The sequence below is a fragment of the Episyrphus balteatus genome, chromosome 1 (genome assembly GCF_945859705.1).
Source record: "Episyrphus balteatus chromosome 1, idEpiBalt1.1, whole genome shotgun sequence".
In the NCBI taxonomy this organism is placed as follows: Eukaryota; Metazoa; Arthropoda; class Insecta; order Diptera; family Syrphidae; genus Episyrphus; species Episyrphus balteatus.
This window is the reverse complement of record NC_079134.1, coordinates 123,848,114-123,867,146: the sequence shown is the minus strand read 5'-3', so window position 1 is coordinate 123,867,146 and position 19,033 is coordinate 123,848,114. Positions and strand designations below refer to the sequence as shown.

The 19,033-nt window shown below is 30.4% G+C and overlaps 2 protein-coding genes across 17 annotated transcripts in view; one reads left to right on the top strand and one right to left on the bottom strand.

Moving 5' to 3' along the window:
- Nucleotides 1–7,927: 7,927 nt before the first annotated feature.
- LOC129907466 (uncharacterized) lies at nt 7,928–10,093 on the bottom strand. 3 transcript variants are annotated; one of them, XM_055983718.1, is made up of 5 exons: nt 9,925–10,093; nt 9,441–9,842; nt 9,296–9,386; nt 9,059–9,243; nt 7,928–8,206 (listed from the first exon to the last, which is right to left on the bottom strand). In XM_055983718.1, the coding sequence occupies exons 2-5, from the start codon at nt 9,465–9,467 to the stop codon at nt 8,192–8,194; spliced, it is 318 nt and encodes a 105-aa protein (XP_055839693.1). In that variant the 5' UTR covers nt 9,468–9,842; nt 9,925–10,093; the 3' UTR covers nt 7,928–8,191. The 3 variants fall into 3 exon arrangements, 2 of the variants coding, with proteins under 2 accessions (XP_055839693.1, XP_055839694.1); XM_055983719.1 differs by having other exon boundaries at nt 9,930–10,093; XR_008771037.1 differs by having other exon boundaries at nt 7,931–8,206; nt 9,296–9,367.
- Nucleotides 10,094–12,234: 2,141 nt separating this feature from the next.
- Nucleotides 12,235–19,033, top strand: part of LOC129907464 (protein lingerer) — a 30,391-nt gene continuing 23,592 nt past the window's right edge. For 12 of the 14 annotated variants that reach the window (XM_055983717.1, XM_055983716.1, XM_055983715.1 and 9 more), the window contains exon 1: nt 12,257–12,367. The gene's annotated coding sequence lies outside the window, so the exon portion shown is untranslated. Of the gene's footprint in view, nt 12,368–13,030; nt 13,286–19,033 lie in introns of those variants that run through there. The other 2 variants (XM_055983706.1, XM_055983703.1) reach the window with 2 other exon arrangements.

The window sequence follows — 19,033 nt, the reverse complement described above, 5'->3', positions numbered from 1 at the left end:
GTTATCACAAAAGCAAAATTTCTTGAACAAAATCGTAAGATCGGGAATATTTGAATGAATCAAAAATGTTATATTGGAGTTATTCAAAACAAGCATTTAAGTAAATTATTTCTCCGTATTTCAAGAAAACCAGTTTGTTAGCCTCTGTAGCCGCGTTTCTTCATGCATGCAATTCGCACGTTGAGAAAGATAGTGTCGCAATTCAAAAAGTGATTTTGAATATGGTTTTCTTATTTGCCTCGGCTGAAAAATCGTTATTTTTGAGTTGTGTCACTATGCTTCTGAACGTAAGATAAGGCAGTATTTATATTTGAATCAGAGATTTTTTGGCAGATCCAATGATCTTTTGTGGCAAATTGGCCAAGAGATTTATTTTTATTCGTAATACTATGTTTCCACCTACGCTAAATCCGAGATTTAGCTAAGTAGATTTAGAATAAATCTCGAGATTTATTTTAAATCTACTTCGCTCAACCTCAGATTTGGGTCCAGCTACCCTAAATCTAAGTTTTCACCTACTTTCAATCCGAGATTTAGAACAAAACTCGAGATTTATGCTAAATCTACTTAGCTAAATATCGGATTCAGGGTAAGTGGAAACGTAGTATAAGTAACTGTGTGTGGACGATTTTTTTAAACATATAAAAGTCATGTAAGAGTTTCGTGTGCAAATAGGTGTAAATCTCGATAAAAAAGGCAATGAGTATTTTATATAATGGGTTTGAAAGAACTTTAATGGTTTATAACTTCGCTAATAACAATTTCCGCTAAAAGAAAGATTTTGTGTTTACATCAATAAAATTGAACTTTCCAAAATGGCATTTAATACATATCTATTTTTATCAAAAATGCGTTTGTATACAATATGAGTTTCTTTGTTTTCTTAACGGACTTCTTTGTTTATAATTAAAGAAAATCGTTTTAAGCATTTTTGTAAATAAATAATATTCAAAAAGTAAAGAAAAATGATTTAAATAAAGAAAATCTATCTCCGTTTTCATAAACAAATTAATCCCCATCTTAACAGTTGGAATATCCATTGATAATAGTAGTAGATATTTCTATTGTTTCATTTTAAATTTCTTGATTCGAAAAAAAGTGTATGTGTATCCTTATGCTACTGATGAGCACCTCGCTTAATATTTTAAATTTCGTTCAGTCCACTGAACTGAAATTTCAGAAATTGGGACATGTGACAGGTGTTTGTATGTATCAAAAATCCTTACGTTACGGGTTTCAAAAAAGATCTGTTTCCTTTAACTATTTGCATTTTAGACAAAATTTTTCTCCTTTGTTACATTATTAATTTAAATTGTTAATAAAATAAAAGGTATAGCACACCAAGTTCTGTAAAGCTACAAAACTGCTAATACATAATTTCTAAACATTAGGTTCAAGTTTCAGAATTTGGTGAATCATATTTTTTTTAGTTATCAACACTTAAACCAAAAGAATACACTAAAAAATGAGTCGCGACAAAAGAAAATCGCATTTATTTAGGAATTATGATTCACCAAATTATGATTTATGTACCAAAATGTTCTTGAACGTTTTCTGAACAAACGTTATAAATTTCAGAATTTGGTGAATCATACTTTTTGAATTACCTTCTTCGAAAGTTCAAAATTATTCGCAGACACTTGCGAAAAAAATACAAAAGCCCATATAACTCTTGAACTAAGGTTCACGAAATTATGATTTATGTACCAAAATGTTCTTGAACGCTTTCTGAACAAATGTTATAAATTTCAGAATTTGGTGAATCATACTTTTTGAATTACCTTCTTCGAAAGTTCAAAATTATTCGCAGACACTTGCGAAAAAAATACAAAAGCCCATATAACTCTTGAACTAAGATTCACCAAATTATGATTTATGTACCAAAATGTTCTTGAACGCTTTCTGAACAAACGTTATAAATTTCAGAATTTGGTGAATCATACTTTTTGAATTACCTTCTTCGAAAGTTCAAAATTATTCGCAGACACTTGCGAAAAAAATACAAAAGCCCATATAACTCTTGAACTAAGGTTCACCAAATTATGATTTATGTACCAAAATGTTCTTGAACGTTTTCTGAACAAATGTTATAAATTTCAGAATTTGGTGAATCATACTTTTTGAATTACCTTCTTCGAAAGTTCAAAATTATTCGCAGACACTTGTGCAAAAAATACAAAAGCCCATATAACTCTTGAACTAAGATTCACCAAATTATGATTTATGTACCAAAATGTTCTTGAACGCTTTCTGAACAAACGTTATAAATTTCAGAATTTGGTGAATCATACTTTTTGAATTACCTTCTTCGAAAGTTCAAAATTATTCGCAGACACTTGCGAAAAAAATACAAAAGCCCATATAACTCTTGAACTAAGGTTCACCAAATTATGATTTATGTACCAAAATGTTCTTGAACGTTTTCTGAACAAATGTTATAAATTTCAGAATTTGGTGAATCATACTTTTTGAATTACCTTCTTCGAAAGTTCAAAATTATTCGCAGACACTTGTGAAAAAAATACAAAAGCCCATATAACTCTTGAACTAAGATTCACCAAATTATGATTTATGTACCAAAATGTTCTTGAACGTTTTCTGAACAAACGTTATAAATTTCAGAATTTGGTGAATCATACTTTTTGAATTACCTTCTTCGAAAGTTCAAAATTATTCGCAGACACTTGTGAAAAAAATACAAAAGCCCATATAACTCTTGAACTAAGATTCACCAAATTATGATTTATGTACCAAAATGTTTTTGAACGTTTTCTGAACAAACGTTATAAATTTCAGAATTTGGTGAATCATACTTTTTGAATTACCTTCTTCGAAAGTTCAAAATTATTCGCAGACACTTGCGAAAAAAATACAAAAGCCCATATAACTCTTGAACTAAGATTCACCAAATTATGATTTATGTACCAAAATGTTCTTGAACGCTTTCTGAACAAATGTTATAAATTTCAGAATTTGGTGAATCATACTTTTTGAATTACCTTCTTCGAAAGTTCAAAATTATTCGCAGACACTTGTGAAAAAAATACAAAAGCCCATATAACTCTTGAACTAAGATTCACCAAATTATGATTTATGTACCAAAATGTTCTTGAACGCTTTCTGAACAAACGTTATAAATTTCAGAATTTGGTGAATCATACTTTTTGAATTACCTTCTTCGAAAGTTCAAAATTATTCGCAGACACTTGCGAAAAAAATACAAAAGCCCATATAACTCTTGAACTAAGATTCACCAAATTATGATTTATGTACCAAAATGTTCTTGAACGCTTTCTGAACAAACGTTATAAATTTCAGAATTTGGTGAATCATACTTTTTGAATTACCTTCTTCGAAAGTTCAAAATTATTCGCAGACACTTGTGAAAAAAATACAAAAGCCCATATAACTCTTGAACTAAGATTCACCAAATTATGATTTATGTACCAAAATGTTCTTGAACGTTTTCTGAACAAACGTTATAAATTTCAGAATTTGGTGAATCATACTTTTTGAATTACCTTCTTCGAAAGTTCAAAATTATTCGCAGACACTTGCGAAAAAAATACAAAAGCCCATATAACTCTTGAACTAAGATTCACCAAATTATGATTTATGTACCAAAATGTTCTTGAACGCTTTCTGAACAAACGTTATAAATTTCAGAATTTGGTGAATCATACTTTTTGAATTACCTTCTTCGAAAGTTCAAAATTATTCGCAGACACTTGTGAAAAAAATACAAAAGCCCATATAACTCTTGAACTAAGATTCACCAAATTATGATTTATGTACCAAAATGTTCTTGAACGTTTTCTGAACAAACGTTATAAATTTCAGAATTTGGTGAATCATACTTTTTGAATTACCTTCTTCGAAAGTTCAAAATTATTCGCAGACACTTGCGAAAAAAATACAAAAGCCCATATAACTCTTGAACTAAGATTCACCAAATTATGATTTATGTACCAAAATGTTCTTGAACGCTTTCTGAACAAACGTTATAAATTTCAGAATTTGGTGAATCATACTTTTTGAATTACCTTCTTGGAAAGTTCAAAATTATTCGCAGACACTTGTGAAAAAAATACAAAAGCCCATATAACTCTTGAACTAAGATTCACCAAATTATGATTTATGTACCAAAATGTTCTTGAACGTTTTCTGAACAAATGTTATAAATTTCAGAATTAGGTGAATCATACTTTTTGAATTACCTTCTTCGAAAGTTCAAAATTATTCGCAAACACTTTCGCAACTGTCTGTGAATAATTTTGAACTTTCGAAGGAGGTAATTCAAAAAGTATGATTCACCAAATTCTGAAATTTATAACGTTTGTTCAGAAAACGTTCAAGAACATTTTGGTACATAAATCATAATTTGGTGAATCTTAGTTCAAGAGTTATATGGGCTTTTGTATTTTTTTCACAAGTGTCTGCGAATAATTTTGAACTTTCGAAGAAGGTAATTCAAAAAGTATGATTCACCAAATTCTGAAATTTATAACGTTTGTTCAGAAAACGTTCAAGAACATTTTGGTACATAAATCATAATTTGGTGAATCTTAGTTCAAGAGTTATATGGGCTTTTGTATTTTTTTCACAAGTGTCTGCGAATAATTTTGAACTTTCGAAGAAGGTAATTCAAAAAGTATGATTCACCAAATTCTTAAATTTATAACATTTGTTCAGAAAACGTTCAAGAACATTTTGGTACATAAATCATAATTTGGTGAACCTTAGTTCAAGAGTTATATGGGCTTTTGTATTTTTTTCGCAAGTGTCTGCGAATAATTTTGAACTTTCGAAGAAGGTAATTCAAAAAGTATGATTCACCAAATTCTGAAATTTATAACGTTTGTTCAGAAAGCGTTCAAGAACATTTTGGTACATAAATCATAATTTGGTGAATCTTAGTTCAAGAGTTATATGGGCTTTTGTATTTTTTTCGCAAGTGTCTGCGAATAATTTTGAACTTTCGAAGAAGGTAATTCAAAAAGTATGATTCACCAAATTCTGAAATTTATAACATTTGTTCAGAAAACGTTCAAGAACATTTTGGTACATAAATCATAATTTCGTGAACCTTAGTTCAAGAGTTATATGGGCTTTTGTATTTTTTTCGCAAGTGTCTGCGAATAATTTTGAACTTTCGAAGAAGGTAATTCAAAAAGTATGATTCACCAAATTCTGAAATTTATAACGTTTGTTCAGAAAACGTTCAAGAACATTTTGGTACATAAATCATAATTTGGTGAATCATAATTCCTAAATAAATGCGATTTTCTTTTGTCGCGACTCATTTTTTAGTGTATTCTTTTGGTTTAAGTGTTGATAACTAAAAAAAATATGATTCACCAAATTCTGAAACTTGAACCTAATGTTTAGAAATTATGTATTAGCAGTTTTGTAGCTTTACAGAACTTGGTGTGCTATACCTTTTATTTTATTAACAATTTAAATTAATAATGTAACAAAGGAGAAAAATTTTGTCTAAAATGCAAATAGTTAAAGGAAACAGATCTTTTTTGAAACCCGTAACGTAAGGATTTTTGATACATACAAACACCTGTCACATGTCCCAATTTCTGAAATTTCAGTTCAGTGGACTGAACGAAATTTAAAATATTAAGCGAGGTGCTCATCAGTAGCATAAGGATACACATACACTTTTTTTCGAATCAAGAAATTTAAAATGAAACAATAGAAATATCTACTACTATTATCAATGGATATTCCAACTGTTAAGATGGGGATTAATTTGTTTATGAAAACGGAGATAGATTTTCTTTATTTAAATCATTTTTCTTTACTTTTTGAATATTATTTATTTACAAAAATGCTTAAAACGATTTTCTTTAATTATAAACAAAAAAGTCCGTTAAGAAAACAAAGAAACTCATATTGTATACAAACGCATTTTTGATAAAAATAGATATGTATTAAATGCCATTTTGGAAAGTTCAATTTTATTGATGTAAACACAAAATCTTTCTTTTAGCGGAAATTGTTATTAGCGAAGTTATAAACCATTAAAGTTCTTTCAAACCCATTATATAAAATACTCATTGCCTTTTTTATCGAGATTTACACCTATTTGCACACGAAACTCTTACATGACTTTTATATGTTTAAAAAAATCGTCCACACACAGTTACTTATACTACGTTTCCACTTACCCTGAATCCGATATTTAGCTAAGTAGATTTAGCATAAATCTCGAGTTTTGTTCTAAATCTCGGATTGAAAGTAGGTGAAAACTTAGATTTAGGGTAGCTGGACCCAAATCTGAGGTTGAGCGAAGTAGATTTAAAATAAATCTCGAGATTTATTCTAAATCTACTTAGCTAAATCTCGGATTTAGCGTAGGTGGAAACATAGTATTACGAATAAAAATAAATCTCTTGGCCAATTTGCCACAAAAGATCATTGGATCTGCCAAAAAATCTCTGATTCAAATATAAATACTGCCTTATCTTACGTTCAGAAGCATAGTGACACAACTCAAAAATAACGATTTTTCAGCCGAGGCAAATAAGAAAACCATATTCAAAATCACTTTTTGAATTGCGACACTATCTTTCTCAACGTGCGAATTGCATGCATGAAGAAACGCGGCTACAGAGGCTAACAAACTGGTTTTCTTGAAATACGGAGAAATAATTTACTTAAATGCTTGTTTTGAATAACTCCAATATAACATTTTTGATTCATTCAAATATTCCCGATCTTACGATTTTGATTAAATTCAGTTCTTTAATTAGGTTTTTTATAGCCTTGAACTGTAGGAGGAAGTACGCATTTAATTTTGTACTAATCTAACTTGCAACTAAGAACATACTTACTTATTTTCAAAAATTTCAATTTAAAAAAAAAAAACAAAAAAAAATTATTAATTTATTTGTATAGTACGAAAAAAATATATTGTTCAAGAAATTTTGCTTTTGTGATAACATTAAATAATAATGTTTATTCGAGATTTCTAAAGAATAACTTGTTAGTTTGTGTGGTGTTAATTTTCAAAGTGATTCTCAAAACTTAAAAAAAGTCATTTTCATTACTAACCAGATACTATTATAGGTAGGGTAGAAGGGGGAGCATTTGCCAATGGGGTGCCTTTGCCAGCCCAGGTTTTTTTCCAAACCAAAAGAATATTAAATACCGAAAAATAATTTTCTGTTGCACATTTATGATTGCAAACTTTCCACAAAGTTTGACAGCTTTTGGCTGGACACGAAATAAATTAGACGCTTGTGTTAGTTTTTTAATGTTGAGAACCAAAATATGAGGGTACATAAGCGTCGTAAATTTTTAATATTTGTCTTGTTAAATTACTTTGTCATACAAATATCTTTTGAAAATTATGTGTACTATGCTGTGTAGAAGTGATTTTTTTACTGTTTAACTTATAAAAAAGTTATAAGTAAATTTTCGAAAGATTAGCTTGTGGGGTACATTTGCCATTTGTTTTTGGGTAGGTTTTGCTCTGGCAAATGCACCCCATGGGGTACATTTGCCAGAAAGGAGCTTTTTCAAAAGAGGATGGCAGGATCCTACAAAATCAATCAGTTCTTCGTATTTTCAGCTAAAAAGAAGTTTTGTTTATGATTATTGGTTTTATTTGTATTAACTTTTATATTTAGGTAACTGGCAACCCCTTCCCACCCCCGTGGCAAAGCCTCCCACCTGGGGAGGCTTTGCCACATCACTTTTCGTTTTTTTGAATAAATTATTAAAAATAGAAACAATTAATATATCAGAATGAAAAAAATATTTAAGTGAAGATAATAAAGTCAATAATAATATCAGATATAAAAAAATTAAAACAAACGTAAAAACTTTGCGTTAAGTCAATTTTCCTAAATCCTGGCAAATCCTCCCCCTTCTACCCTACTATTGATTTATTGAACATTTATATATTGATCAATATATTTATATATCGAACCAAAGTAAGAACAGTTTTGACATAAAAACAAATCCAGATCAAAACAAAAGGTACCTATGTTCTTCAAAATTGTTTTTTGTTCATCAATTTTCCGCGAAATTCTTTAATTAAATAACAAGACTTGTTAAAAACTAATTATTATTATTATTATTCATTGGGTCAATTTTCCAATAGTTGTTTCTGATTCATTTGTTCTGTAATGTTGGCGTTCCAAAGCCTATGCTGGGTGCAATTTTTCCACTGCTACTATCCAACGATTCTCTGAAAAAAAAAATTGTATTAAAACAATTATAACATTTTTTAGGGGTAAATAAAAGCAAAGTGCTACAATGGGACGGTATTGTTTTTGTTTACTATTTTTTATATCTTAAGATATCGATTCCAAAGACAATAATTGTATATTTGGGTTTAGGTAGGTACATCGTACATGTAAGCCTACATTTTGGTTAACAAATTTTGTGGTAGTGCTATACTTTAAAATAGATTGCAAGATTCCATATAAACAAAAAAAAAATAATATTCACACAAGAAAACATTGTTATCCGATTCTGTCTGATGAAACTTGTAGATCACAAAAAAGGTAGTTGAAACCCGATAGCAAAATCCTACCCATTTGAAGACAGACATACATATACACAAGTAATTGGCAGAATTTTGCATTAGACATGCAACAGTTTCAAGAGAAACATAATACATATGTAACAAAATTGTCAGAACAAAGAACATAATTATTTGACTGTTTTCACCAATCTGGGTTTTACTGGCCGTGTAATGCTAGCAAGGAGGTGCAATTTTGATTAGTTTAAGCATAGATCTGACAAACATTTTTGTCAAATATAAGAATTAAAATGTTGAAAACTTTGCATTTGAAAATAATATTAAATTTTTGTAGGTACTTTATTAATAGAAGCACCTGACTCCAGGAGCATTAACAATAATAATTTTGACTATATGCTTGTAGGACCTTTATAACTTTTAAATGCATGCTGCACGGCACAAGTCAGAAGGAATAGAAAAGAGGAAAGATTATAGGAAAGAATTTTTTGTTGCATTCTATCGATAAAAAAAATAACTTGTGAAAGCAAATCACAAAGACAACATTCTTTGACTAACCTTGCTTTGGGATGGTCTTGAAACCATCGTATGATTAACACTATTTACATGTGGCGTTGTCGCACTGCCCGCTCTTGCTCCTATACTACTCTCACCAGCTTGATCATGTTTATTTTTTTTCTTTATCAAGAGCAGATATGCATCATCTGGATCAAACTTATTTATAAGTTGTTTAAACTGAAAAACTGAAAGAGAATAAATTCTTTTACATTTATCATAAAGAACATATGTACATACATATAAATAAATCTTTCTCATCTTCTGGATTTAAACAGACATCACTTGATTTTATGACCAATTCCTTAATTTCTGCAATTGAAATTGGGCACTGTTTTCGTCGTAACAATTTTTTGTAAAATGTTTGTGTTATTTTATATTTTACCGTCTTCTTAGCCTGTAGGGCGTACATATCTTTCAAATACTGTTTCAGTATACACGCCCACACTGACGTTATACGTTTCCAAATGTCGCCAATAACCTTGGGTAAACGTTTAAAGAAAACATGTGGATTTTCCTCATGGTCTTCAAGAATACCGTCTGCATTTTCAGCAGGTTTGACATTCTTTGAATGTGGCTACTAGATTTTATAAATCAGATCAGAGGGGCGCATCTTGAACAACATATGGAAATTAGGTACATTGTCAGCGATGTAGAGCATCTGACGGAGTGTATTTTGATCATCAAATTGCTTGATTAGTGTTAAGACTAAGCACGTTGTTGATTTTTCGATTCGTTGCACTTTCATATTAATCTCCTTTAGCCTGGGATCTTCTTGATACGCTCACTATAATAAAATGTTATTTGTTACTTAAGATTCTTGGAATCTGTACCAAGAGTATATATGTTGCAATCAGCATAAGACGTACTAAACCTTGTCGCAATACTACACTCATCCTTTGCAGCATAAAGTCTAGGATAGCTTGCACATATGTATAATTGAATGATTCTGTTGGCCATCATTTAAAATCTTCTTCCTTTTTTGTTTTTCCCTTAAGAAAATGCTTAAGATTTGTTTATAAAGAAAAAGAAAAACTGATGGTGGCGGCTTGCAAACATAAGTCTATTGGACTCTTTTTTTCTGAAGCACCTTAATGCATTTAACACAACCAACGATGGATAAGTTCCGTAGGTTTTAGCACTTCCCATAAAAGGACAATAAATAATCAACAAAAAATATTTTTAGAAAATTACAGACCGGGATATGGGTATATTTAGGATGTACATAAAAGTTTGTCGAGAACTTTTCTTTTTTTTGTTTGTTTAAATAGAAAGAAACGCGGGAAAAAATGTGAAATAAATTATGGGCTGTCAAACATTTTGACGTTGTTTGGGACAGATTTTGTTTCATGTGTGTTGGTTTTGTGTACGTGTATGACAGATTTTACTACGTTACATAACATTACGTCGCGTAACGTTAAATATGTGTGTAAATTGTAATTGTTTATAGAACTGTCATTTTTTTCACATTTTGTTAATTATTTAAAATTATGATTAATTATTTATTAAACTATGATTCACCAAATTCTAAAATTGATTAACCAAATTTCACAAAGCGATTTCCGATCGATTGATACCAAAAAACCCTATTTTTGTTACTATCGTTTGCTAACTATACGCCAAACCTTAAATTGTTAATAACTTTTAAACTAGGATTCACCAAATTCTAAAATTCGTTGACCAAATTTCACCTAATTCTCACCTAATTATTTGCATCAAAATTTTTGAAAATCGTGAAAACTCGCTGCTAACTATACGGCGGTCGAAAAACCATACAAAAATGCTACTAGGCTTAAAGCCTAGTACGCTGCTGATGCGAAATGAAATTTTCCATACAAATGTTCGTTAACGAAATCTTGAAAGAAAAATTTCGTTTTGCTTTTCGTTTTTCAGTACGCAGCTTTAGCGAAAAATTGGAGAGATTTCACTTATTTGTCACTTACTTTTTACTGTCCTGTGCATTTTTCTTGAATCCAAGAGCAGTGTTGACGGTTTTTTCACTTTTAATTCATTTATTTCCTGCTCTAAACATTATTTTCTGTTGATTTTTCTTGATTTTAAATTAATTTTGAAGTTTTTATATTTTGACTTTGACAGAATATACTCGATGATATTTTTTCATTAGCATTTTCGTTGTCGACTTTGGAGACTTGAAAATTTTTCTTTTCGCATCAGCAGCTTACTAGGCTTAAAGCCTATATAAATTTTTGTATGGAAGCTCTTTTCGCATCAGCAGCGTACCAGGCTTAAGCCTTTTGTACACAGGTAAAGGCTTGGCCACACCGGAGGGATGCGGTAGAGGTACGGGTAGATGTAACGGTATTTGTATGAAAAAAATTCCAAACTGACATATCAACGTTCAGATGTGGAATTTTTTTCATACAAATATCGTTACCGCTACCCGTACCTCTACCGCATACCCTCCGGTGTGGCCAAGCCTTAAATCGAAAGGATATGTTCCATACAAAAATGACATACACGCGTACCTTAACGTACGCCTTATATGTCTCTATGTTTTTCTTCTGATTAAATAGAGACAGCAATAGTCAAAACGTTAACGTTTGATCGTAATCGTATGCCGTAATTCGACCCCTGTTTTGTTTTTGTTTTAAAATGTATTTTCTGATGGGTCTTCTTGAATTTTATGATTTGTATTTTTATTATTTTGGGCGAATTGTACAAACGTGGTTCAGCCTTAATTCAGGAAATGAATGTGCAGATTTTTTGGGTGTACCCGACAAACAATTTTGTTTCTATAAAGCTTAACAGATGCAATTGTTTCTTCTGTAAAGCATTGTAGAAGCAAAATTGTTAGTAGGGGTAAGCGGTGGTTCAACTTTGGTTCAAGCATGGATTTGGCTATTTTTACACATATGGACCTTAAACCAGTGCTTAACCTCAGCTTAACCAGTGATTGACGAAGGTAAAAGTTGCTGAACTACGGATTAGATATTTGTACAACTGGCTCGTAGTAGGTTCATATTATAACAAACAAAATTTACAATCATGAGAACTACAGATAGTGCAAAGATCACAAAATCCTTTGACATTTTTACAAATGCCGAAAAAAAAGTATAACTTCAAAAATCATCAAATGAATTAAAAAATTATGAAAAATTCTTATTTTTATACCATTCAAATTTGTATGTACTAAAAAATGTATACCAATATTATTGAACACATCCCCCGGGTCACGTGACCTCCATATTGAAGTGCGTTTTCTCGGCGCATTTGCAGGTACGGTTTGTGTCGCTCTCTAAAAATCTACTTAGTTTTCTAATAAACAATTCGCCAATAATTCAAGCAATTGTGGTAAATTATAGTTTTAATATTAATAAACAATTTAGTGATAAATTTATAACAATTACAAGACTATAAATGTGTTAAAAGTTCAAATGAAATATTGCTCTATATCGTTTCTTTTTTTTTTTTGTCTCTGAGAGCCGCTAGTGTGGAAAGTTGCCATTACGTTCCGCTATAATCGTCTTCGTCGCTTGAAAATTTATTTAAAAAAAAAAAAAAAAAAAATGGAAAAAGAAGACCATACATAAAAAATTCTCCAAGCAATGGCGTCCAGAGAGTGTTACTAGTCCTTTCGGCACATGGCCTTAATTTGGAATTATTGCAAGGCTCGCAATTAATAACAATTTAAATAAATTAAAGCTAGCCCTTTTATGAAATGGGAAACAAAATTCGCCGATAATTCATCGAAATTATTCTTGGAAATGAAATGACACCGCCGAATGATGAAAAAATTCAGTTTATGGATTTTTTTTGTTCCTCTTTCTCTGTTTTCTGCATTTGGATCAACCATCATCAACCCCCCATTTTGTCGCCATCTCGGGTATTTTTTTTTTTTTTTCTCTTCGTTTTCTCGTTCCTTTTCTGTGCGTTATTTTTTTACATTCAATTTTATATACAAAACTCTCATCGTCTCTTTCTATCTTTATCTCTATTACAAGTGATTTGAAAAGAGACAAATGGATTTGTTTTGTGTGTGAAAATGCCGACAAACGACAGGTTTGCCAATCTGACGATCCGAAAATGGAATCTTGTTAGCCGCCGCACCGTACACACAAAACAGATATCCCAATTGCGAGAGAAACAGTGACAACACTATTATCGAATTACCGTTGAAAGAGGGAGTAGAAAAGCAAAACCACAAAAAGAAAAGAAAAAAAAAAAAAAGGAGTAAAGAAGAGGTGCACGAACGCGAGTCACGGATAAAAAGTATTTTTTCTCATTGAATAATTTTTATTTTCTTTTTGTGTATGCAATTTTCTGGTTTTGGTCCGGCTCCCTTGATTTTATTTGATTATTATCCAAAAACAAAAAAACCGTATGTAATAATTGCTGTTATGTAAATAATTTATATGATTTAAAAAAAAAATTGAAAGTGAAAATTTGACAAAGATACAAAAGAACAATGGAAATGGATGAAAATTTCTCTGTGCTAAATGCTAATTCGATAAGATGTGGGAGCACAGAAATGAAAAAAAAAAAACTCAATTTTGCACCCACAACAAAAGAAAAATTTATAAATTTTGTTATCTTTAATTTGTCTTTAGCTGTTGTTCTCTTATTTTGTTAAATATTGTTGATTATAATTTTTGTGGTAAATGCATTTTATATATATTTGCTTCAGCAAATAGCGACAGCCAGCCAATCGGCCAATGTACTTGGTGATGGTGGTGCTGCTGCTGATGTACACACGCTGCTGTTGGTTCTGGCTGAATCATCATCAGCAGCTTTGTGTCGTCGTCGTAGTCGTCTTCGTCTTGATTTGGTTGTCGTCGTGTATCGTGTTGTGTTCTCATGGTTCACACCTCTTTTTTAGGGTTAACGAATTATTGGCAACCGGTTGGAATTTATCACACACTTTGCGGTGTTCCTTTTTGACAAGAAGAAAGAACTTTAACTTAATTTCATTTTAATATGATGAAAGATAATTATAAATTTTTTCATTTTATTAAATTCATTTATCGGGATGTAAATCTTCTTTTGATTGCACAATCAACAGTAGGTAAATCGTTTATATTGGAGGGTTACAAGAACAAAAAAAAAAAAGGTATCTGAGGATGAATGTTGAAGAGCGATTGGAATATGAAAACGCATATAAAATCAATAATAGCCATGCATGTCGCTTCTTATCGAATTTGTTTTCTTCTTACATTATTTTGCCAACACCTGTGCGATAAAATAGATGGAATATACAAAGATACAAACTATCAGGGTTTCTTTTTTTCTACTCTTAGTTTTGAAAGACATTGATATCGATTGTTTTTTTTTTTTTTTATTCATATAAATAAGTATTTTGTTAAGTTTATTTTCTAACAGGCATTATAATTTAACAGTTTCAAAATTACTTGTATATAAAAACTAGGTTAGTAGGTAGAAGATTTTCCATAAATGAAATCATTTTCCAGAACTTTGACCTCTAAGTCTTTAACTTTGTTTGATAAAAAATATTAACTACCAATTTTTTGAGAATTTACATCATTCAACCTCTACTAAACTAGTTTAGATATACCTAAAACTAGTTTTGACTATTGATTTTACATTATTTCATTTTTATTCTTTTTTTTTTCTATTATTGAACTTGGAGGGAAATAATAACTTTACAATAAGCATTTATGCATATTTAGAAGTGAGTCTTTTTCTAGTCTGAGTATGGATGTAATGACAAAAAAAAAGAATGTTTAAGTGAAACCGAGATTTTAAATGCAATACGTTAGTAAAATCAAATGCTATTGGCTCTGACAACATCTCGCCAAAATTTATTCGATTAATCTTACCATTCTTCTTCATTCATGAATACTTGTTTTTATAGCAGTGAATTTCCTGAACAATGGAAAAACGCAACTGTCATTCCTATTCCAAAAAGAAATAACCCTTCAAAGCCATCTGATTTTAGGCCTATTAGTTTGCTTCCCTTTTTCGGCAAAGTTTTTGAGCGAGTGATGGCTGATCAAATTCAAGGCTATCTACATAGTAGTAATAAACTTTCTAAATGGCAGTCAGGCAGTCTTTCTAAAGAAGCGTTCGTTTTAGTATTAGAAACTATTAATTTAAACAACAGCCGCCGGCCGTTCAACATACATTCCGGCTATATCTTCTATTAGAATAATTTACTCTAACATTATGGTTATTCGTAGAAATTAATCATTAATATTTTTTTTTGTTAGTGGAGTTTGCAAATTATTCGGTGATAGGAATAAATCGATAAACACTTAAAATTAAATATTGCATCCAAAAACGAATAAAATCTCCAAAAACGAGACCTATTTAGCTATCGTTTATTTATTGACGATTATTGAGAAAATAAAAACAAAAAAACAATTTCAATTTCGGGAATCGAACCTCGGACACCCGAGTAAGAGGCAACTAGTAAATCACCTAGACTAATACGACTTCTAAGGATACGAAAACTTTTATTTATATAAACTATTTAGGAAATATTGAATCAGAATTGACTTAAAATAGCTTTAAAGATTCTCAAACTGTAAAACGATTATCATCGATTCGATTATCGTTTTCAAAATTACGGAATGACCCCCCAGGTTTTCGTAACAAGCACAGTTGCGAATCTGCAGTTATAAAAGTAACTTCAGATTTTCGCTGTGCTCTTGATAAAAATCAGTTAGGTATTATGGTTCTATTAGATTTTTCCAAAGCCTTTGACAATATTGACCACCAAATTCTGATTTCTAAATTAGGAAACAAATTTAATTTTTCGAAAACTTCTCTCAGTCTTTTGCGGAACTATCTTGTTAATCAAGTTCAACGAATTACAACGGATCAAGGTACTTCTAATCCATACACTGTTTATTGCGGGGTTCCAAAAGGATCTGTTCTTGGACCCCTTCTATTTTCGGTATTTACTAACGATCTTCCTTAGTTTACACATGTATGTGGATGATGTTTTAATTTATTCTTTTTGTCAAATGGGTTTGATGGCAGACTGTGTTGCTGAAATTAATGAAGACCTACTTAATATACAAAAATGGGCTGACCTTAATAAGTTAAACCTTAATCCCTAGAAAACGTTAAGTATGGTTTGTTGTCGAAGCAAAATTAATCTTTCTGGGTTCCCAAAAATAATTTTGAACAGGGAAGTAATTGAATATGTTAATAAAGTAAAGTATTTACGCTTTGTAATATTAATGATAGATTAACTTGCTGTAATGCGGTTTCGGAATCTATCAGACAAATTTATTTTGGTCTTCGCTCTTTAAGATCGTCATCACGTATTCTGAATCCTGCATTAAAGCAACATCTTGTGAAAAGCCTTCTCTTGCCCTTTTTTTACCTTTAACTGCTGTGTCTATCCAGCATTAGATTTTGAATGCAAGCGTAAGCTTAATATTGCATTTAACGATTGTTTGCGCTTCATCCACAACATCCCAAGATTTGTTAGCCTGAGCCTTGACAAATGTCTTCAGTTTCACAGTGTCATAAATCTTCAAACATTATTAATAACAAATGTCCGAAGTATCTGGAGGAATTTCTTCAATATGCCCAGTCACAGAGAGGCTTGCGATTGATTCTGCCGCGTTTTGCATATACCGTTGCGGAGCGTTTTTTTTTTTGTAACTGCTATACGATTGTGGAATGGTCTTCCATTCTATATGCAGCGAATTACCTCACCAACCATTTTTAGGAAGAAGATTTTTGTATATCTTTTAAATCAAAATTAGTTTTTATAATTTTCTCTCTTTTTTTATTATAAATTTTTTATCTGTAGTTTTATTTCATTCATAATTTTAATTTCTCATTTGTTCATATTGAATTGTACATTTATATTTTTATTTCTTTTTGAATATTTATATAAAATAGCTATTAATTTTAAAAACTTGGTAAGCATCGCTAGATACTAGCAAAAGATGTAAATCTTATTGTATCATCTAAAAATTATTCAAATACAAATACCAGTGTCATTGACTGGGTTCAACTTATATCACCTGGGGCCTATTTCACAGCTTAATACATCAGTTACATCAGGGGCCTACATCACCGACTTTAAACTTCAATACCTCCTTCGGATAAAATTTTATTATTTTTGAATTATTCCGACCACAAACTAAATTTCCCAATATTAAATGAAGTTTTACTATTGGTTTTTAGAGTCGTCGATGTAGTTAATGTAGCTGTTGTAGTTGATGTAGCTTGTCGAGAATCACCCCTCAGGTACCAATCAAAGCGTTGAACCCGGCTATTGTGAGGTTTTATATTTTTTTTTTTCACAAATCATTTAGTTTTTACATCATTTGTTTTTACATATTTTTGAACTGTAAAATTGCCAACAAAATGTTTTCAATGGCGTTTGCTTTAATATATTATATATTTTATATTCAAAAATAAGTCTTCTTGCATCATAAAATGGCGAAACATCAATTTTAATTTAATTTATGATCAAAAGACAAAAAGGATGTTTCTTTGTTGTTTTGTAACAAAAAAAACATCCACTGAAAGATCCAAACTTAACTGATTAGAAGTGAGTTGAAAACATGTAGTTAGGAATCCTAACTAATTGACACTTCAAAAGGAAATCATGAACAAGTTTAAGACATGATACAAGCCGTGTACTCATCTAACACAGAGTCCAACAGCAAAAATTTATTGGATTGTACTTTACCTATTTACTTGCAGTAAAAATAAATTTGAATAAATGCTTTAAAAACTAGAACATCCAGACAAAAACGGTTTTAAAATCAGATTGGACCGTTTTCGAGAAAAAAAAAATTTGCTTTACTATAACTCTCACGAAAACCCGGCTATAGTTACAAGTCCTAACTATGTTTGTTGTATTTAAGCAACACACATAGATAATTATTGTTAACTTGGTCAAAAAAAGAACTAAATATTCTGACAATTTCCAACGTGACGGTAATACATGCTTCACTTTTTCGCTTTCACCTTATACCTATTATGTTTTCTGTACAGCGTAAATGATAATTTTGCAAATCATCTCTTTTGGAATGTAAAGGAAATTATTTCACTTCACACCCCAAATGAAATATTTTGCGAAATTATCTCATTTACGCTCTGTAGTGAAAACTACATACATACATTGAACTTGCTTTACGCGAACTTCAAAATAACAAAAACAGCTTTGTTCCCACGTACAATTAAAATGATGATTTGAAAAAACTCGCAGTTTTTGGAACAATTCTAAGTTTTGACAGCTGTTTAAAAACAAATTTGAATTCATATCAAAATTAAAGGAATTTGTTTGCCAGTTTCATTAAAAAATAATGAGAATGGTTTACGATTTGATGTCAACTATTGGTTTTGTGAATATTTTTTTTTAATACGAAGATATAACAACTAGAAACGTCTGCCAAAGCAAAGTTTAAAAAGACATTGTTAAACGGTCATATAAATGCGAGAAAATTATCTTACGGGCAATTCTATGGTAACTCACGTTACATTCACAAAAATTTCCAACACATAAATAATTTTTTTTTTCAATTTTAATATAAATTGATAAGAAATTACTATCCATGAATGGAGCATAACTATTACTTTCATAATTAACTAAAAAAATTGTCTTTATTTTTAACATTTGCTTGGGAAAAATAAAAGTTTGATGGTAACTCACGTTACAAAAATCGGACACGAATTTTAAGAGTCCGACAGTATGAAGTTTTTATCTGAAATTAAGAATCTTAATTTGTTTTCAATGAAGATTCCATACATAAAAAATTACAAGCTTTTAATATGAGTGACAAAACCAAACATTTTTTCAATATTTCGAGGAAAAATTTTAAAATATTTAGGTAACTCACGTTACATTATTTTGGTAACTCATGTTACCTGCGATTTGTGGTTCCAAAAGTAAAGAAAAGATGCATTTTCACTCAAGTTTTTTTTTTTTAATCGAATAGTGTGTAACGAAGCTTGCTTAAATGTTAACTTTTTTTAGCACTCACGGGGGGATATTGTCATCGTCACTATTAGACTCGTCATATTTTCAGT